General features: G+C 36.8%; 5 protein-coding genes across 5 annotated transcripts; 1 reads left to right on the top strand and 4 right to left on the bottom strand.

The window, feature by feature from the left end:
• Positions 1-57: 57 nt before the first annotated feature.
• On the bottom strand, positions 58-6,400 carry LOC149730644 (uncharacterized). The gene is made up of 7 exons (XM_089884728.1): positions 6,259-6,400; positions 4,038-4,101; positions 3,413-3,460; positions 2,834-3,190; positions 2,098-2,276; positions 1,548-1,778; positions 58-483 (listed from the first exon to the last, which is right to left on the bottom strand). The coding sequence occupies exons 2-7, from the start codon at positions 4,054-4,056 to the stop codon at positions 373-375; spliced, it is 945 nt and encodes a 314-aa protein (XP_089740854.1). The 5' UTR covers positions 4,057-4,101; positions 6,259-6,400; the 3' UTR covers positions 58-372.
• On the top strand, positions 6,350-8,065 carry LOC149730645 (uncharacterized). The gene has a single exon (XM_089884723.1). It carries the CDS (start codon positions 6,350-6,352, stop codon positions 7,526-7,528), a length of 1,179 nt encoding a protein of 392 aa, XP_089740849.1. The 3' UTR covers positions 7,529-8,065.
• Positions 7,982-14,623, bottom strand: LOC149730646 (importin-11-like). The gene is made up of 12 exons (XM_089884716.1): positions 14,192-14,623; positions 13,108-13,832; positions 12,786-12,912; positions 12,423-12,516; positions 12,084-12,261; positions 11,557-11,729; positions 11,176-11,383; positions 10,616-10,836; positions 10,212-10,405; positions 9,683-9,900; positions 9,028-9,163; positions 7,982-8,716 (listed from the first exon to the last, which is right to left on the bottom strand). Exons 1-12 carry the CDS (start codon positions 14,495-14,497, stop codon positions 8,444-8,446), a joined length of 2,853 nt encoding a protein of 950 aa, XP_089740842.1. The 5' UTR covers positions 14,498-14,623; the 3' UTR covers positions 7,982-8,443.
• Positions 14,624-15,554: 931 nt separating this feature from the next.
• Positions 15,555-20,111, bottom strand: LOC149730647 (phytanoyl-CoA dioxygenase, peroxisomal-like). Its single transcript, XM_089884727.1, has 7 exons — positions 19,971-20,111; positions 19,460-19,654; positions 18,952-19,092; positions 18,469-18,550; positions 17,131-17,312; positions 16,587-16,736; positions 15,555-16,339 (listed from the first exon to the last, which is right to left on the bottom strand). The coding sequence occupies exons 1-7, from the start codon at positions 20,019-20,021 to the stop codon at positions 16,151-16,153; spliced, it is 990 nt and encodes a 329-aa protein (XP_089740853.1). The 5' UTR covers positions 20,022-20,111; the 3' UTR covers positions 15,555-16,150.
• Positions 20,062-21,648, bottom strand: LOC149730648 (GMP reductase 1-like). The gene has a single exon (XM_089884725.1). It carries the CDS (start codon positions 21,545-21,547, stop codon positions 20,507-20,509), a length of 1,041 nt encoding a protein of 346 aa, XP_089740851.1. The 5' UTR covers positions 21,548-21,648; the 3' UTR covers positions 20,062-20,506.
• Positions 21,649-21,998: the final 350 nt, after the last annotated feature.

Consider the following 21,998-nt stretch of genomic DNA (forward strand, 5'->3'; position numbering starts at 1 on the left):
CCATATATGGAGCGAGGAGAGCGGTATAGTGCGACAGACTCGATTCACGACAACTCGTTTTGTTTATATTCGGTTAATAATTGATTCATATTTTGAACTGGGCTCGCAATACGTAAACACATTGATCAGTTGCTAAGTAAGGGTTGTATAGTGACAGAATAGGCACACATATGCTACAGTAATACGATCCAATAAGTAAGCTTATTCAAATCTCATGACGTCATTTTGACTGACATACACGAAATATTGAATTTAACGAAGTGAGGCAGAAAATCCTTTAAAACAGCACAAACGTTTGTCTCTACTTGTTGTGGTATATCGCATCAGCTGATCGCAACGTCACGTCATCTATCTTTGTTTTTTTTATTTAGTTTAGTCATCGCTTGTGTAAGAAATCACCCTTCTTTTCTTCTTTCTCTCCTGCTCTAATTTTATTTTTTCTTCTTCTAATCGTTCTCTCTCTCTTCTTTGCTTTGCTGCCACCTAAAACAACACAAATATGGTCAACAGAACCTAAAGAAAAGCAAGCATCTTGTTTCTACGATATGTGCTTGGCATAAATGCCTAACCAGTGACCTGTCATCTCTATAAAAGGCGTGATACAATAGGCCATACTTAAACAACTACACGAATAAATATCTTCCTGTGGGGGGTAAGATTGAAAACCTTTAGCTCATAATATCCAAATATCCTGATCGTTTTTTAAACAAACAACCATACGGGAGCCATAAAGATACAATGTTATAATTCTTTGTTTACTGCCAAATTATTGAGCAAGAAAATTGAATAAAAATATGTCCCATTTTGCCCCACTCTACTACCTACTGTTTTTTATTTATTGAACAAAACACAATAGTTTCGTTAGTAATTCCCTGTTACGTAAATTTAAGAGCAGCATATTGCTCTCTATAAAAAACGTCCTAAAACGTGATATCGATATCAATGGTCTTGTATGGGAGGCCGAATATTAAACTTAGAATTTACTTAAGCAAGTGTGGAGAACTAAAAAGCTCAAACAAGTCAACGTAAGAATGTTTAAAGCGTCGTTTGGCCGCCATGTTTGCTCGCCTTTTCAATGTGTTATCTTTGGTTCGTATTCCAAGAATTGAATGAAAATTATGCTCACAATGTTTGCAGTTAAACACTTGAAATGTTTAAGTATGAAACAAATAACAACCGAGTGGGGGCGTGTGTGTTTCTTTCACAAAGGACAAATTTTGGCACACTTTGCTCAAACAAAGTAAAACCATATGTGGAATAAGGAAATATAGGAAATTAAAACAAATACACAATTCCGTGTTTGCTTTATGGTTGGTTTGGTCGCATATGCACGTATGGGTTCAGAGGTTTAGCTACAACGTGTTTCAAGGTACGACGCCGTTGCTTAGTGGCTTGGCGCTCGCCACTGTAACCAACGAACACGGATATATACACGGTACATCAACTTAAAACAGAACTAAGAACTTAAGCATTCGTACAAAATTAATTATATTAATTTTTCTTGAACCTTTCCCCAAAACGAACGTAAATATTAACAAGTCACTTACCTTCGGGTTCTCGTATCCGATAACAAATGATTTATTAACTTTTTTAACTTTTGGAACAATCTCATCTTTCAAAGACACTATCCTCTTCTTTTTATTTCTCTCTTCTTCTTCTCTCTGTTTCTCTGCTTCCTTTAGCGCCGCTAGTGGATCAAAACGATCCACTGCAACCGCCGTAAACGAAAGTTGGTTTTGGTCTTCTATTTGATTATGTTGTTCTGTTGGCATCGCCACCTAGCGGTTATGAATTGAATAAGTTCGCGAAGTTACAAAGAGTACAACTCACACCAAAGGGCCGTATGTGTGGAGTATGTGGAAATTATATAAATGGAACTTGTTTATCCTCACGTATCGAGGCAACGACAGTCGTCATAACATGGGTTTTATGTTTCATACACCTCATGTCAGTTTATGGGATATTATCAGTTAACACAATATCCTGCATAAAAAATGGATAAACTTTATTAAGACAACCGGTACTTTATAACATGTACCGAACAGTGGTGGAATGTTTTTTTAACTTGGTAGAATCACTAAACGCTCATTCATTCACCTTCTTATTGGATCTTGTTTCTTCTTGGGTTCTGTTCTGTTTCTTATTCCTTTTATAAGGAACAAACAACGAGGGTAAAACCTTTTTCTTTTTTACAGGAATGGGTCTTTCGTATGCAACAGCTATACCGCCCTGGGACAAATGGGGCGCCCCATTACCTTCAGTGGAACCCGTAGTCTCTGTGATAAATGAATGTAAGCGGGACAACTGCTGAAGTTACAAACTAGACCTATAGACTTTATGTTCCATATATTTGTTTATCCTCGCGCAGGGAAACTACTTAAGATATAATACGGGAGTCTTATTTGGAACATTCAATTTTTTTCCACGACTGACAAGTTGGACAATCCATAAGCGACCACTAGGTTAGAGTAAATAGCGTTCAATGTGTTGGCCAAGGACACACGCCAGGGACAACAGTAGCATCATGCTTCAAACCCGCAACCCACTCGATACAAGGGCAAGGTCTTACCACTTAGCTATGCAGGTTCAATATATATGTGCATAGCAGAGTTCACTCTGGTGCATAGTTATCAAAAGTCAAACAAATCAAGCACCGATGCAAATATAACAAGTAAATTATTTCGAAGGATTAAAATTATAAATAGTTGCAACCCCGCAATTAAATGCTCCGAAAAAAGTTTTTTGCGAATTTTTCCTGTTACGTTCGTAGCACTTGATTCTGAATGTTATTTTGATAAGATTTCAAGATTATGACGTAACAACATGACCTTACCTGCTGTGATGACGTCATCCACATACTTCGCCCTCGTTTTATGTTTCCCGTGACGTACTGCACCTACGTTTCGTGTGCTGCTATACGCCTCTGCGTATAAATTACTCGAGATAGCGTTTGAATTCTGTTTTATGAAACTGCCGCTTGAGGTATACGGGTTATGAGTCATAGATGACATTGATGCGTCATAATGAGTATTGGTGACGTCATGGAAAGGATTCGCGGTAGTTCCCCCATTGTAAGACTTCCTATTTCGGTTTCGTTTGCGGTTTAGAAATCCAAATTTTTCCAGCGCGAAAAAAACGACCGAGAGAAGCAGGACCACGCCAAGAATAGAACACACGCAAGCAACGTACACTAAAAAATATAACATTACATTTACTACTGTGTGATAAGATGATTGCCGTTAGCACTTACTCATATTTCCTAACCGTGTTTTAAAATTAACAACGCTCTTTTATAGTCATGAGAATACGGTTATACAATTTTGTAAACAGAATGGAAACATGAAACATGGACCCCAACCTGATCACCGTAACTGATATATATTAAATACTACTTAAATAAAAGCAACCATACCTGTTAGATCTTTGTACGTTGATATAAACCCATGATACAGAACAGTAGCTGAAAAATAAAAGAAAAACGTAAAAAATGACAGGTGGGACGTTTGATATACCATGACGTCACGTATTATTATGAATTCAGATATCATATGACGTCATGTATAGAGATTTTGAGAATATATAGGTTCAAGGTACGTTGCTGCCACCAATTTGGGCGCATGTGTCGATATAGGCTAGATAGAGTGCTAGACACTTTATGCCTTATGGTATAACTCGTAAACGGGCTTCAGGTGGCTGTACACAGTATCCGGAATTCCTCCGTTTGTCCGGATTTCGCTGCCGCAAGCGGAACTCGGTAATGGGTTTGCATACGACTTTGCAAGCGAATTCGCATGCCGGATACTGTGTACAGACACCTTAAGTGTATGAAACAGAAAACTCGTGTTATAACGAATATCGTTGCTTTGACACGTGATGATAAACAAATTAATTTCATTTATTCAAGCAAAGTTCATCATGTGAAAGCAAACGTCAGTTGCATTAAATGTAACGTTACGTCAAACCTAATATAAGCAACCACGTAATAGCACTATAAAAGTGACAATATATTCAAATATAATGCAGATCACAACACTAACCTTGCGTGCTTGCTTCCATTCAAAACACTATCATCTAACGCTGCTGATAAACTTATATCAATTCCTGCAAAAAGGAAGATACGTTATTAACAACCAGTATATTACTAACTGATCGGACATAATTGCATATAGTAGGGTGGGGAAGATGGGACAGCTTTCTTCTTTCTATTTTCTCGTCCAATTTGGTAATAAACAAAGAACACTCAAAGAATTATAAAACCATGTCCTCGCGACTCCCATAGACCGTTGTTAATTGTTTAAAACACGATCAGGATATTTGGGTAGGCTATCATGTGCTAAAGGTGTCCCGTCTTCCCCCACCCTACTATATACAAGCTGATTAACTTTTGAAACATATGTTGCGTTCTTTTTAATGCCTGCATAGGAATATCTATATAGCCTACATATCAACGCTTCTTAAACTCCTTTTTTTTCCCATAAGACTGAGATACTGCTAATACACATACATCTTTATGCACTTCTTGTCTTGCTAACTACTTTACACCTGGTTTATGAGCACGCAGTGTAATATTCAACGAACTCGTAAACTCCATTAATAAGTCGCATTGAACCACAAGCTCCAAACAAACCGTTCTCGCTTGTCGGTTTTGTTAATATTTAACAAACGGTTAACCAAAAACGAATTGACACGCCTTTCAAAACGTTGATTAATTGCCGAACAAAAACTGGACAAACATAACTCAAGTTTTCTCTAATTTTTCGACTCGCGTAGCTTTTTTACTTCATACATAGACTTTATTCCACTTACACAAGAAGCTACAGCAGCGCATGGAACAGAAATGGAACATTTTTATTTACTGTTAATTAAACAAAATAAGTTACACGCGTACCATCTGGAAGATCTAAAATGCACCACGAGTGTGCCATAAAGTTACACGTATAGGTTGAGAACTATATAGCACTGTACTAAAGGAAATGTTAATATTAAACCGCGCAATAATTTAAAGAGGGCGATATTCATTATTTTCCGCCCTTTATGAAACATGATACAAAAATTGAAATTTCGAATGAAACAGTTCCAGATTAAATGACGTAATTCGACTTTTGATTCTCGATGGGATCAAATTACAAGTGAGTTCTAAAATTGGCGACTTCACTAACATAGTTGGAATTTATTAAAGATATTTGAAATGTGATTTTAAAACTGCCCTTTGGTAAAATTTAAGCGCAAGATTTATTGAAACAAATATTTAGACGCCACATAGCGAAACTTTATTAATAAAGTTTCAAAATTTACATTGTGCTAGGTGTAGCAATATCAGCAACAAACTAATTGTGTTCGACGTATATCTATACACGCGATGAATTTGAATGAATAATGACGTGACACCAATTCCTTTGAATATTACGAAACATACATGCTATTTGTAGGCGGCCCATTGTTTATTATGTCACTATGACAGTTCAAGAGACATTGTTGTGTCACAAACTAAGTTTTTTTATTATAAGACAATCGAAAAACAGTCGGCGTCTGTATTGTGACGTAACAGAAAGAGTTAATACGAGTAACCGCGCTAGCAGTTGTATTGTTTATGATTATGACGTCACAGTACGTAGGCAGGTGTAACACACCATAGACTGCTATATTCCGTGTAAATAAACGGAAACCAAAGCTTACATGCATTGCTGTTATGTATCTTGCTAAATATAATTGTGGTCAGGTCTAAGGTGTAGAATGAACCAATATACCTACAGTAGGCTATATAAGAATGTGCTAGAAATAGTAAGCTTACAGTTAAAAGGGTATGGTATGCTTACTTTATAACAGAGAATGAAACCAGGTTAGATACACGGTATTAACGATTGGAAAAGGTTAGTTTTTGTTAAAGTATTAGGACTCTGTTATATAGTAGGGTGGGGGAAGATGGGACATCTTTAGCACATAATACCCAGCTATCCTGATCGTATTTTAAACAATTAACAACGGTCTATGGGAGCCGTGAAGATATAGATTTATAAATGTTTGATTGTTTATTGTTAACTGCTAAATGGGACGAGAAAACAGAGTTTAAAGGTGTCCCATCTTTCCCCACCCTACTGTAGGGAGGGGGGGAAATGGGACATCTTTTATTCGATTTTCCCACCCCATCAGAGAATAAAAACACCGACCATTTTACCCCGACCTATACACGACTATTTACATAACAACATTCGCTTCTTATTTCACAACAAACCCTATTATTACATCAACGGTACTAACCTTGTGTGTAATGGCATCACCAGAGTCTAGAAAACCTTCGTAGCTTTACCATGTTTGCTTTGAATTTGACGTAATCACTGACGTCATCACCATGGAATCTAGTCCAGAGACTATACGCGTCATCAGGGAGCCTCGAGCTCCACCTAGCGACGGTAGCGTGACGTTCAGTCCAAGGTCAAGAGAGTTTAACCCGCCTCCCGCTCCTACGAGAAGAAGAAGGCTCCCGCTGCCACAGCTAGGTCCGGATGTTGAATCTTACGCTTTCCTGGACTCTTTACGGATGGTGCGAGCACCAGGGGAAGCTCAGGACGCATTTTCTACGTCATCAGATGATGACGAAAGGACCAACGACGTAGAAGCATCTGATGATGTCATTCGTAGAGTGGCGTCGTTTTCGCGGCGAAACGCGGTAGTTGACCAGCGAGCACGTAGGAGTAGCAGAGTGCCGACTAATCTTGAGCAGTTTCTACGAAGATTAAACGACGAAGAACTTGCCAATGAATTCCAAGCTTGGATGTTAGAGACTCGAGATCGAACCCCACCCCCGGTACCTCCTCCACCACCTCCACCGCAAGCATCAAGACGTAGGACTCTTTACGATTTCATGAAGAAGTCGTTCTGTTTGGTGGGTACGCTGGTAGTGGGTGTTGTGTTCGTTTTGTTCGGTGTCGTGTTCGTAGCAAACAGCGTGGTGCTTGAAAACGATGTTAAAAACGCTTACGTTATTGCTGGTACTGCATTGGTCGGCACAGGTGCTCTCATTATGATTCTGTACACTGCGTGGCATTGCTACCAGAAAGTTATCAAGATCAGGATGCGGGAACGAAGACGATCGCAATATGCGCATGCGCGAACCGATGTGACGTCAGAGACGGGTGTTGGAAGTGACGAACTGATCAGTTGTACTTTTGCGAGCGGGGAGCCGCCAGATATTGACTTCAACCCAGTTGTTGAGCTTTATAGTCACAGAGGATCTAGTGTTTGGGCGGGAAGTTCGTTTTCAACCCTCCCGCCACCTTACGTGGATATGGAGGTGACCTCAAGTGACCGGCAACCAAGGTTAATGAACTCTAGTAACCCCATGCCGTATTCTGATGGGACCTCATTTCAAGGAGGTCCAGATACTAGAAGCAGATCTTCAAGTTTGTCTAAGTGGCGCCAGAGAGCAGCTACCGAATCACGGATTCATAGAAGTCGTATAATTCAATCCAGGCTCTCTCTAACGCCCTCCACACGCAGGTTGTCAAAGTACAAAACACTAGAACGCTGAAATCGTGAAATAGGTCCGACAATGACTACTATGGTACAAAGTGCTTAAATGCACATATATATTTATGACCACTGTAGTTGTAACAACTTTTCCAAATAACAATCACCCACCAAGTTACATACGTGGTAACTCGTAAGCTGGAACAACATGCATGAAACATAACATCCGTGTTATAATGGCTGTCGTTGCTTCCCCATGCAAGGATAAATAAGTTACATTTATTTGATTAGTAATAATACTAAACAATGCTAACTAAACTAAACATGGTTTAATGTTGCCAAGATTAAAATCCATGGGAGCAGTCACTTTACGCTGTTCGACCACTAAAATAGTCAGATTTTGTTTCTGGCAAACATGTGATTTGACACCTCTTATATTACCTTCACATTTAAGTAAAGTTTACTGTTGTAAACACTTTTATAAAACCTTGCAGCATAATATGCGATAACAGTATTCCCTGTTTGTATAATGCATTGTAATTTACGTGTTCTATCTATGCAATGTACCAATGTAATAAAGTACTCCTGGTAACTTTAATTTCAACATTAAACCCACTGCGATATATACTTTGCAAAGACTTTTATGGTGGCATATTAGTCCTATTTTTAGGTATCGATTTTCTAAGCAACTACAAATCTCCTTTTTTAAAGTCGAGTAAAAATTTAACTACCACATGATTTAAGGTTGTAAAAAGGATTTAAAATACTAATTCTGCCACACGATACTTATAACCTTCATAAAATATTTTAAATGCGGGGAAGGCAGGATAGTGAGATGTGCATTCCTGTGTTACTGGCTTTATTCTTTAACAAATAATACCTATGGTTGACATGCCCATTGTGGCACCAAAAGTTTAGCACCTTTGATTCAGTACTCGTCTACAGGTAAAATCAACAAAGTTTAAAATCTTTTTTATCAAATAAATTCTTTTAACCCAGATAAAACTTGTTGGTCAACACTGCTATTTAAAACCTGGTCCAGTGTTGCCGCTCCTCCAAGAAAATTTGCCACGAATTCGAGTTTTGTTTTCGTGAAGTTGGGGAGTGAAATCACGTGCACGGGATCCGATCTTGTGAGTGAGGTTTCACGCTTCACGTGAAGATCTGACCAATCAGCTTCATTGATGTCATTGTTGCCGGTGACGACAACAGAATCAACGTGATCTTCATCACAAACATCATGGAGAACCTTTGAGTGAATTTAACGTATTCAATCTGGTTTATGTATAACATTAATGTTCTGTTTCATACACCTCGGCTGCTAACGAGTAATCATATCATGTATGTAACTTTAAAGGAGAATACTTTCAGAAAGTCGTTTTAATGTGTGCTTGACCCTGAAAAGACACCTTTGACAACTCATAAGGAACCACTTGCATCTCATGCTTCATGTCAAGCTATAACATTAATATTATGACCAGAAAAATCCAAATACACCGAAATCTGTTGTAGGGTTCCAGTTAAGACATAATATTTATTGAAAATTTACAAGCCACTTACATGCACAGCAACAGATATGATGTTAGGTAAAGAAGATCTCACTGCTTCTATCTCATTGTAATTATCAAGCAAAGTTAAAACAGCAAGAGCAATTTCTTTCCGATGAGTTATTTCTGCTGCGTTGTCAATCCAAGTGCTAATGAACATGGATATGGGAATGTTAGTTTAATTTATGTTTGATTAGTTAATTGAGTGAGTTAGATAGTATGTTAAAACAGTGGGGTGTGGCCTAATGTAGGTGGTGGAGTTGCTGAAGCTACTACAATGTGTGGATAAAAAAACGTGACTTTTGGTTGGTTTAGTCATTTATATCATCGCGAGTCGGAACTTGAGTAACATATCCATGGTTGCCACTCCCATGCCCACAGTCGAGTTGCTGAAGCTACTGCAATGTGTGGATAAGCAGACATGACTTTTGGTAGATTTGGTAGTGTCATATTTTTTATTGGTGGGAGTTTAAGTAACTTGGTTGTCACTTCCATACCCACATACAAGCGGTATACTACTGCATTCACCACAATGATGAAAGAGATTCCCTTCGTTTTACAACTATGAGTGTCCTTAAGTTAAACACCCTACATTTTATTTAAAACTGTAAAATAGGAAACTAATTAACATACTGTAAGTAAAATAAGGTTTAAGGAACATCCCCCACCTAAACATATTGAACAGATACGCTGCAGCTTGGTTGAACTGCTCCCCCGTGTGGTCGCTCAATATTTGCCAAAATGCCACTGGGTGTCGTAGAGCTAAGCGAGCAAGTAACAACATGCGATACAACGATAACATCCCGTTGTATTCTTGGGATAAGAAGCATTGAAGCGTGTCTCGGATGTATGCGTTGAATACTTTGGCTGTTTCTATTGGGGCGATCTATAAATAAAAGAACGTCATTAATTTATCAATGAAACACAACTCAGTGGTAAGCACCCATCCATGAGCCACTGTGGTTACATTATACCCAGGTGAAACCGGAGTCAATCCTCGACACAGATACCATTGATGACCAAGGGCTCTTGGACAAGACACGTTATGGCCACAGCTTCAACTCTGTTGTCACTAATGTGTTATAGTTGCAACTTGCAAGGTATACAATAAAACAGCCGTGTTAAAGCTTTTTAAGTTACCTGCCACAATAAAATAGTCTACCACAGCTAAATATATATTAAGGTATATACACATACCCCAATCACAGTGTAGACCAGTTGTGTAACAACACCAAGGCAGTTGTCATTCACATCAGTGATGATTGATAATAAAGAATTAGCGAACTGGCAACACTGTTCACTATTAACGAAATCGGAACGACCAAGAGTTGCGTAACACTCGACCAGATGAAAACTTTCCTTCAGTGATTCCGAACTTAAATCAAATAAACCTGAAAATATTAAAGTTCATGAAGTGAATAGAAAGAAACCAGTTTAAGGAGCTAAAGGGCCCAAGAAAAGTTTGGTGATAATACCCTATCATTATATTACTTATAAGAAAGTGAATATAAAATAATTTTGATTGATAACTAAAAAATGTCTTAAAAACAGGATAAGAAATATTTACCACAAAATAAATATTTCCCAAAATCACTACAAACCAAACAAGTTATTGAAAAGTTGCAGAAGGTCGGTTGTCATGACGATGGAGTTCCTCACTACCGCCACCCAGAGGTCAAGCCCATCAATAAGTAAATAAACATGAGCAGGTGATGAAATATCAGTGCATGTGTGGATGACGGGGAGTAGGAATGGATGGAGGTTGGTGGATTCACCGCGTAAACCAACCACTAAGTTAACAAGGGTGGTGACCACTGCACATCTGAGAAAAAATGATTTATGTTATTCATCTTTGAAAATAATCTCACAAAAAATTGGCTATTTTGTAAAATTCGCTTTATTTGTTTAGAAAACATTAAATTTTGCTCAAATATTGTATGTTATGTCTAGCTATCTATAAACGTGCACAATAATTTTATGGTTTCACAATAAGCATAAAGCCAACTTATTTTATAAAATAGTTTAATACAAGATTTCAAGAAGTCCAAGTATGCTGAAACTCTTTAGAGACCCAGTGTCCCATTATACCACTTAGCACCAATGCATTAATGATCTAGCTTTGTTTTTAGGATACATACCCAACAAACAAACCTAATCTAACCTTAGCATATTATGAGACTCTGAAGTTGCCCATATAGGTGGAAGGATGGACGCAAGCTGGTGCATGCATGATGTAACTTGGGACCCAAGTCTTTCGATCACGAAGCTCAAAACATGAAGAACTCTCATCCTCGTGTCTCCGGACTCTGAATCATGAAGGAGGCGATGCAAGCCATCCGTGCAACGATCACGGAAGGGAAGGAAAGTGTCTGAGATGATTTATAGATGAGTTGAACGAATGTAACTTATGACAGTTTAAACAACCCATTAGTGACCACTAGACTGTAGCAATTGCCATTAAGCATCTTGGCCAATAACAAATACACTCACAGTGGTAGCAGCATCAAGCTTTAGACCCTTAGTTATAAATCAATCAACCCACCAAGTTCAAATTCAAAATCGTCAAGTATTTGCCTCAGCGAGGTTGCTGCCATCAATCTAACTGCCATGTTAAAGTCAGGTGACAATGAACCGATTATGAAGTCATATAATGTTGTCCGGATGTCGTTCGGAGGTTTCACGCCCATCCATTGGTCAATCAACCAAAGGACACGCCTGGAAAAACACAACACATAAATCAATCGTTTATTTTGTACAGCATTTAAAAACACGCCTAGAAAAAACAAAGCTCTCGTTAGCACATATAAAATTTAAGTAATAGGTTTATGGAAATATAATAAATGATCCTAAAATATTAACCCATCTCACTTTTTTTGGTATCTGTAATTAATATTGACTGCAGATGTCTATATTTAGTAATTCCTACTAAGTTTATACTTAATATTTCATCAACAATTTCCATTCATGATGAGCAATTATAGTCATTGCAACATGGATATTCTGTTTCATACATTTTGTTACCATGTATGTTATTATGTGAGTAAAGAATTGTAGAATATTTTTGCAAACCTGTGAATGATTTTCCCTTGTGGATGATTTTGTAATCCCTTCACATAAGGTAGAAGATTGTCCATGAACCAGGCCTCAAAGTTTAAACAATCAAACAATTCATTCGCTGACAAACCAACAGCGGAAAACACCGCGTCATTCTGCATCAACGTGGTGACATCACATGACTCAGCAGATCCTGTAGAAAAAATTTATCTAGTTTTCAAAAATACCAAATAAAAATCTCATTCTCACTAAAGCAAAAAAAGTTTAGTTTTTACAAAAGATTACATAGAATCGAACAGATTTTTTAATTAAATTTGGAAAAGAAATTAATTTTTATATTATGACATTAGAAACCTTGTTTTATCTTGTCATTAACAGATTGAAGAGCTGACATTATCATCGGGATAACTTTGTCCGGGTCACAATGAAGTATTGTGAGGAATAATACCTGGAGGAACAAATGAATTTTCCTTTAAATTTACAACATTTATATTTATAGGTAACAAATAGATACAAGGTAAAATTTTATAGATACAGTTTAATTTATAAAGATATAGCTTCCAGTTACTGCAACAAGATTCAATGTTATGTACACCAGACTACCAGACTACTTGTAACAACAACATTATGGCCTTGTTAAAACTGATTTTTAGACTGGTTCAAAACTGGTTTAAGCTGGTTTAAACTGGTTCATCAACATTAGTGATCTCCACCAACCTCAGCACTTGGCCTTAGGTTATACTTCCATATTTCGCCAATTTCTTCGGAGCAAAAATCCTCCACGTCTTCATCCCAACACTCGAGGTCATCAGAGGTTAATGGAAGGTAATAGAAGATAAGACATCTATGATGCAATAGGAACAGTGATGTCATAAAGCAGAAAATAATGCATGAAAAATGGTAGAAAACTTTAGTATTCAGTTTATAAATTATATACATAAACAAAATTTTAAGATACAAAACAACTTTATTTTTTATATTACTGCCTGCGGATTTTTTTTATAATATTTCAGTTTTTAATTTCTACTACAAGTTTTACCTTAAAAGTTCATGCATATCCTCACATGAGATAAACTGTGCTACGTTTTCTGGGTTCGAAGCAAGAATCTTAATTTGGTTCATGCAGTTTACAATAAACCGCTCTTCAAACAAATCCCTTTGCCCCGAATATTTCAAAACACATTGCTTTGAAATAGTAAACGCTTGACGAATGAATTCATTCACATTTTCCAGCTCAAGCTCAAGAATATCAAGCAGTATCTTGGAATGAAGAATCAACAGTTTTTGGAAAGTTTCAAAACTTGAAAAATGTTGTGATAACTGAAGAATTTGTGACAATGATGAAACTATAGATGAGAAAAACTGCTGTGAATTTGCAGCTTCCAGCATTGGCACAATACTTCGAAACGATTTTAAAATATTGATCAACTTTTGTCCGTTAAAACTTGTATTTTTGCTGTTTTGTCCTCGATTTTGTAAATCTGACATAAATTGGTTGGTCAGTCTCTCCCATGATTTGAACACACAAGGAAACATCTGTCGGCAAACTTGCCCAAACAGTTTCTTATCGTTTGGCAATCTTTTCGATGCTAATTCCTTCATAAATAAACGGAACGTCAACAATATGGTATTGTCTCTTATGACATCACTATCTGGATTCTGTTGCTGCATTTCATTCGCCAAATATGGAAGTAGATCTTGCCATTGTCGTGGATAATCAAATCTACTTATCTTCGATATTATGACGGCAAATTGAAGTGCTATCTGCAAAAGGAGTCAAAAGTAGGATTTATAAGTGGCTACTTTTCAACTGACACCTTCTATAAATAGTTTTTATCTAATTTGTAATTTAATGACTGTGGTTTTGCTTTTATTTTTCTGTACCATTTTTTTGTTTTGTTAATATAGTAAAACAATCTTTAAATGCAATATTAAACACCACACTGCTGGATTCAGTTGAAACAAGGGCTAACATCCGTACTAGTGTAGAAAGCAGTGATTACAGATCAAGCAATTTATAATGTGTATGGGGTTACAGGTCAAGAAAGGATTCTTCACTAGTAACTAGGATTTAGGTACAAAAAACTATTAAAAGATTTAAGCCAAACTATTACATCACAAACCTGCTGAATGGGCTCATTAAAACATTCGTAAATAATTTCTCGAATTGCAACTTTTTCTTCATTAGAAATCGGTGAAGGTCCATGTGTACGCCAGTGACGGTCGATGCCGTTCTTTAGGAATAAAACTGCAATCCAACGCACTGGGATTTCAGTGATTTGAGGTGAAAGAGCTATCTTTAATAAAGCCAAGTGAAATCCAGGCTGGGATTCGTAACCTTTTAATAACTGGGATGCAGGATCGAACTCTGCAGCTTGCTGACTGCTAGCTCGCCTCAAAGTTTCGACTAACTCATTCCAGTTTTGCATTTTTGGTAAACTTGAGGCAAAAATCCTCAAATATAAAATTGAAATTTCAATGCTGGATGACACGGTTATTTCCCTTTGGTGAAACCCGAAACTATAAATACGATCTTTATTTCGTAGGGGTTAGTAGACAATTCTGTCATGCTAATAATGGTTCTAGGCACAGAAATAAAAAAGAGTAGAACGCGCAACTTCCCAAAACCGTGATATATTCTTTTTTCTATTCACGTGACCGCCAACTCCGTCCCCATTTCGCTTGGTCTCCATTGTAAAAGATAGGCGCATAGTAGTTTTAAGAGTTTTTTGCTGTTTATTTCAAAAACTACACTAACTATTCCAGTTTATTAGGCCAGTTCACTTATTTGGTAGGTTAACGCTTACAGTTTACCACTTTTTAGAAAATTTAATTATTTAATAATTTTAATTAAAAACCTTCAAGCAAACGGTTTGTTAGAAATATTTGTATATTAGAAAATAGTTGTTTTACCCAATAACTTTAAATCAAGTCAAAAAATGAAGAAAAAACTAGATAAAACGACCTCGATTCCATTGACTACAATAGTAAACGGGAACGACCCGCAAAAGAGAGAGAGTGTATCGTGCTCTCTCCTTTGCCGACATAGGAGATGCGCGTTCTATTCTTTTTTAGTTCTGTGGTTCTAGGCTATATCCCCCCAGGCGTTTTCCCACCGGCTATTTCCCCCTCGGCTACTTTCCAGCCGTGACTATTACCCCCCGGCTACTTCCCCGCCGTGACTATTACCCCCCGGCTACTTCCCCGCCGTGACTATTACCCCACCGTGACTTTTCCCCCCGGCTATTTCCCCCCTGTGACTATTCCCCCGGCTATTACCCCCCCCCCGTGACTATTCTCCCGGCTATTACCTCCAACACGATGGTCACAGGGAGGAATAGTCTTGGGGGGAAATAGCCGGGGGGTAACGGCTAATAATATAGATTATAGAACTTTACATTTTATAAAAAGTTTCACATAACGTACTAAACAATCTATAATCTTTACCCTACAGTAAAGTTCAATTTCACACAAAAAAAGACAATCTTACATTTCTTGGCAAAATTTATTAAAACTTTTATAAGTTATTCGCTACAAATTACAGAACGACATTACATACAGTAGTGTTGAAGAAAACAATTAAAACTATGAACAACAAGGCAACGAAAATTGCTCCTAAAACAAGAGAGTAGTACCGCATGTTACACTCTATACAACACAGTTAGAAAATTAAGCTTTATTTTGCAATTAGTGCTACATTTATACTGACAAGTGTTAAATTGCATACATAGCTTTAATTAGAACAAATATATAAACTACAGAAGAAATTAAGACACCTTTGAACACAAAATCACAGAGTTACGATTTCAATGGCATTTAAAGAAATTATTTAACAGAAAACTTAACATGGGACTCTTGATTCGGAATTAAAGATCTATTAGACTAGAAAACATAAGGACTTTTGAACTTTAGGAATTTCAGTGAGCCTCAAAACATAAACTATGAATCAGTTTTAGTTATTTAGACAACATTAGAAACAGTTGTAAATGGGATGGTATTTTTCTTTCTTTAGGTTATTTTAAAAGCAAGATTACAAAAGGCTGGCTTGGTATAGGTTTAAGCAAAATGCAGCATTAATCTTTTTATAAATTAACTCTTTCTCCGTGTACAAGTCTACCCTTCATGTACCAGATATCCTGGAATTCAAACTGAACATCGTCACCAAGCCTTCTCCTTGCAATCTCAATAACTTCCTTCTGAATGTTTTCTTGCACTGTACCTTTCACGTCAATGTACTCGCAATGGCTGCTTGCATAATGACATGAAATTGCCTGAAAGGAATGTACGTTGCGGTACAATAGTTACCGTCCATGCCTCTGCCCAAGCGGATACAAGTTTGAGGCTTAACGCTCCTACCATTGTTGGAAAGTGTATCCTTGGAAAATCCTTCCAAAACTAATCACCGCAAAGTTATATACCGATGATAACTCATAAGCGAGCACAAGGTGCAGGAAACAGAACATTTGTGTTCCCTCACAAAAAAATAAAAGCAATACCATCATCACATTCAACACGAACCTTGCGAAATCCATTAGTGGTGTTCATTCCTGATCCATGAATGAGTAGAGGATGGAAGAAGACAGTGTCCCCAGGTTCCATCACTAGGTGGACACGTGGAGAGTTCTCGTCAAAATCTCGGACCCCGTGATACATCTTGTTCACTCCACCCTTTATATTATTGTTTAGGATTATGTTTGGTGGTTTACACTATAAGACCTTATACAAACTGTTTAGTTATAACATGGGTGTCGTCTTATACACCAGACACACGTGATGGATTTATACACCTCATGTCCACTGTCAAGTTATAACATGGGTGTCTTCTTATACACTAGACACACATGGTGTATTCATACACCTCATGCTCACTGTCAAGTTATAACATGGCATGGGCGACTTCTTATACATCAAACACACATGGTGTGTTCATACACCTCATGCTCACTGTCAAGTTATAACATGGGTGTCTTCTTATACACCAGACACACATGGTGTGTTCATACATGATACACCTCCTGCTCATTGTCAAGAAAAAACAGACCAACACACCATACACACATACCTCCCACTCAGGATATTGATGTTGTAACAACTTCCCCTTATGTGTTCCCGGCAACACAACAAGACAACCATTACGACGATCTACATGCTCCATGGCCGTCCATGATGCAACAATGCGATCAGCTGGGCGGAACGGAAAATAATGGAGATCCTGATGCAGGGGGTGACGTGAAGACTTTGAACCTAAATGTGACAATTAAGGTTAAACTTTCCAATTAAATTAATTAATTATATATATTATGACAGCTGAAATTGAATTGTTTGTTTTGCACAGCAGTCATATTATTATAACAAGTTCAGATTTTTAAAAAGGTTTTAAATCAATGTTCATGGGATGTAGAGGTGGCCCCTTTAAAAACATTCTTCCAAAAAAACTTCAACTTGTAAATGCACAAATTATTTAAAGTAGTAAAAAGGTTGGTTTTATCCAATGACTTAGTATTCATATGCTAACCTATGCAGATACTACTAGCTGACATTTACGACGGTTCTTGTGGAATTTTACCAAAAGGGCACAGCGTGACCATAAGACAAGCCCTAGGCGTCACGCTATCCATCTATTTGCGTTTAATATGCTATAACCTTGAAGTTAAATGTGACCTTTACACTTAACACACATTGTTGCACGATGTCTGGTGCGGCAAATCAAGTTTGCTAGTTTGACAAAATTTAAGAAATATACATCATGATTTTAAAGGATAGTTATTTATAAATACTATAGCCTACTAATTGTGGCATTTTTTTAGTGGTTTGAGAATGTCTAACATTTTAACCCAAAAACCTGCTTTGTTAAGCTTTTTTTTGTTGTTAGAGAAAAATATATACATAATATATAAAAATTGACTGTTATACTGTTTCAAAACACATTAACAAATTGTCACTTCAAAAACGCAAGTTCGATATGTTACAGTTTATAAAGTGCATCACATCAGTAATGTTTACTTATCATTCATCATCATAGCATTACAACATGATTTGTTGTTTAACAGCAAACAAGGACTATGAACGGATGAAACATGTAATGTTCAAGTCACGTCAACAGGTCAAGGAGTTCAATTATCAAGATTAAAGTTAAATCTTTTTGATTAAATAGGGGTTTTTTAGTATAAAGCGATTTTTGAATTAAGCTGGGATTACATTGAAATATTAAACATATATTTAAACATGTTATATATACATGAGGTGGAATGTTTTGGTGATAATTGTTATTTGTTGCAAAGTTTTACTCTCTTATTTCAAATTTGGCGTAGCACCGCAGACTACACAACTCATAAAAGTGAGCGCGTATAAAAGTGATACAGTCTGGTAATGACTGTTTCGAATCATAACATATTCAAACCTGGATCTGGTGGTTTGTTAATAAGCATTGTATGCATTGCCATTATGTCTTTGCCAATAAATTGTTCAGCATACTTCAATATCTGAGGAAAAACATTAATTTTTTATAAACATTGAAAAAGCAGAAATATGGTAGGCTAATTATTTATCAGAAAATAATTTTTAGGTTTGACAGCAGCAGTATTTTATAGAATAGTACTGTGGGTAATATGGAACATTTTTAGGTTTTTAAATTCCTTATGTGTTCTTTGTTTGGTACCAAATGAGAAGAGTAAGTAAAATGAAACGGGGTCCCGTCTTCCCTTACCCTACTATATATATAATTCATTACTGCTTAAAATTTACAAGATACTGCAACCATTGTTATAACAGTGTGTAAAATATTACATTTCCCCAGCTTGCTACTGACTAAGTTAAAGTTTAGATAATGAAACATAATATGAAATATATATATATACACATAATAAATAGAAAGCGAACATACCCCTTCATGCGAACAATACTCGAACAACACGGGGTCACTATGGAAGTCTTGTATCTTTGTAATAGCACTGTCCCCTTGCATGTATTCAGACTTGGCAATCGCCACATCTTTCATTACGATCAAACCAGCTGGCTTTGGTATCTATGCATAAATGTTTATTTATTTATTTAAATGTTATTTAAATATTATATATTTATACATCATTTTATATAACATCTAATACTACTGAATTAGCATGGAACAAAAATCAGACAATAATCTAAATATCTGAAAGAACAATATTTTGCATTTTCAACAAGAAACCACTAGCAAAACCATACCAGACCACAGATTATAACATCCGTTGTTTATCAATATATATATTACAGATAATACAGTGATTGGTATAGATACAGCAATATGGTTGTGAACCCCTTTTTGTCAAACTTTAAAAACTTGTTAAAATACTGGAGGTGAAAATTTGTGAAGAAAAGGTGTAAAATGAATGGCATAGTAATCCCTTTCTTACCTCTTCGTTGCAAATTTGTTTGAACCTTTCTCTATAAATATCCAAGTCCTTCTGGTCAACCAAACCTTTCACAACGAAAAATCCGTTTTCCTCAAAAAACTCTCGTTCTTTCATTGACAACACATGACAACTATCGACTGTGTATTTCAATCCATTAGGTGGGGTTGAGTGGAGTGAGGTGACAGGTTTGGATTTCTATAAAATAAATGTAGTTTTCAAAAAAGGGAGTCCATGTTTGCCATCAAGATTTATTTATATATAATTCTATATGCCTTGGCCAATTAGCATGCCATACCATTAGAGGGGTGTAGAACAGAGTTAGTCCATAACACGAAGTTTGTATACCTTTTTACCATACTTAAGGTCACTAAAGATACTTCAACTATATTTACTATTGTGTTGCTGAAATTATGGTAATAAATCAGTTATAATAAAAAATACAAAACCATAATCAAAAGTTAACAAGCCAGCCTTAATATTTAAGGACCCATGTCCACATAGCAATACTTACCAGGTGGCCATCTATTACTCTGATCCTTGCAGTTTGCTTGGCAGAAGCCATTATCACTACAAGTTGTGACCCTGATTAAATAAATCTATCCCTGCAAAACAATAGAACTTCATGCTTAAGACCCCTAGTACATTATACAGTGATCTTTAATTAAATTTATTTGGAAATTCAGATTAAAAGCACTGAGAAATTAATTTAACTGAAACAATATCAAAATTTCTTGCAAAATTACAGTTGTAATGTGATTTATTCACTTTAATTGTACATTGCTATCAAGCGCTTAGTTACAGCGATGTGACAAATAACAATGTGTTTAATGTTTTATACTCGCAGTACACGATCGGGTAATTATTAAACTTGGCAACATTGTTTGAGAAAGTTACACATATTGCAATAAATAACTAGCAGCAGCGACAAAGTACAAATTGTGTCATGTTTTCATTGTGTCGTGTATTAAAAATATTTTGTGTATTTAAACTGAATCAACCACAAGAACTTAGTGAATTCACACTAGTTGTATTTAAACAAAGTTTTAATTAATTCCCGTACATCTGGTTCCATTGCTGGGTAACTCGAATAAATGTCGTACGCCGGCTAAGTTCTTTTAATTTTGAAGCCCCTACATATGTACATGTAGACCTCACACCACCAAGTATATCCAGCATGGTAGCAGACACGTCACCCCTGTATGGAACCTCCACTGTTTTACCCTCAGAAGCTCGATAGTTGGCCACACCTCCCACATGCTTCTCCATGGCAGTTGACGAACTCATGCCGTAGAATAATTTCACTTTCTTACCATCCTTAAGAATAGTCTCGCCACCAGATTGATCATGACCAGCAAACAGACCGCCAATCATAACAAAATCAGCCCCTGCACCAAATGCTTTAGCCACATCCCCTGGACAAGTACACCCCCCATCTGATATAATATGCCCTCCTAACCCATGGGCAGCATCTGCGCATTCAATCACGGCACTTATCTGAGGATATCCCACCCCAGTCTTTTTACGTGTGGTGCAAACGGATCCAGGTCCGATTCCCACCTTTATAATATCAGCTCCAGCAAGAAGAAGTTCCTCCACCATTTCTCCAGTGACTACATTGCCAGCCATGATGGTATGTTTCGGATACTGTTGCCTAACTCTCTTCACATATTCAACAAAATGCTCCGAGTAACCGTTAGCAACATCCACACAAATATACTTAATGCCTTCAACCCTTTCCAATATATTACACATAGATTCAAAATCCTTCTCTCCCGTTCCAGAGCTGACTGCAACATTAGACAAGCACTCTGGGTGTGTTTCGGAGAAATGTATCCATTCCTCTAGTGAATAATGCTTTTGAATGGTTACAAATGCGTCGTGTTTTTTAAACGCAACAGCCATTTCAAAGGTTCCAGTTGTATCCATATTAGCAGCCATTATAGGAACCCCAACATAGACTTGCCCGGAGTTTCTAAACTTGATGTGACGAGAAACATCAACTTGGCTTCTACTTCTTAAAGTACTTCTCTTTGGACGAAGTAAAACGTCTTTAAAGTCAAGTTTAATGTCGTTGTCTATCCTTGGCATGATGGTTTTAATTTAACCAAACAGATTAAAGCTGATACCAATTAACCTAATATTCTGCTGCAAAGTTAATAAGATGGATTGAAAACATAGCAGTAAAAACCGTTAAATCTTTTACACACTACTCTGTGTTCTAGTTTTATACATTGAAAACTAGCGAATATATTAGCAAAATTTAAAAAAAAATCACTCCTTTTTCAAACAGAAAGGTGCAAAAACCTGTTCACACCATAAACACACATGTTGTCACGTTTAAAAACAAAGTAACACGTGCCCAATAATACCATCTTTGGCGCTCGCTAGCGCCCATGTACGGTTTCAAAATAAAACATTTCATTACAAATTTGGTCATAAGAAAATTTTGGTGCATTACTGTATAGTAATCTAGCTACCATGGTATTTAGGTTCTATTCTGTAAATATAGAAGTAAGTTGGAAACCGTTTGGATATAAGT

Source organism: Ciona robusta, chromosome 9 (assembly GCF_009617815.1).
Source record: "Ciona robusta chromosome 9, ASM961781v2".
In the NCBI taxonomy this organism is placed as follows: Eukaryota; Metazoa; Chordata; class Ascidiacea; order Phlebobranchia; family Cionidae; genus Ciona; species Ciona robusta.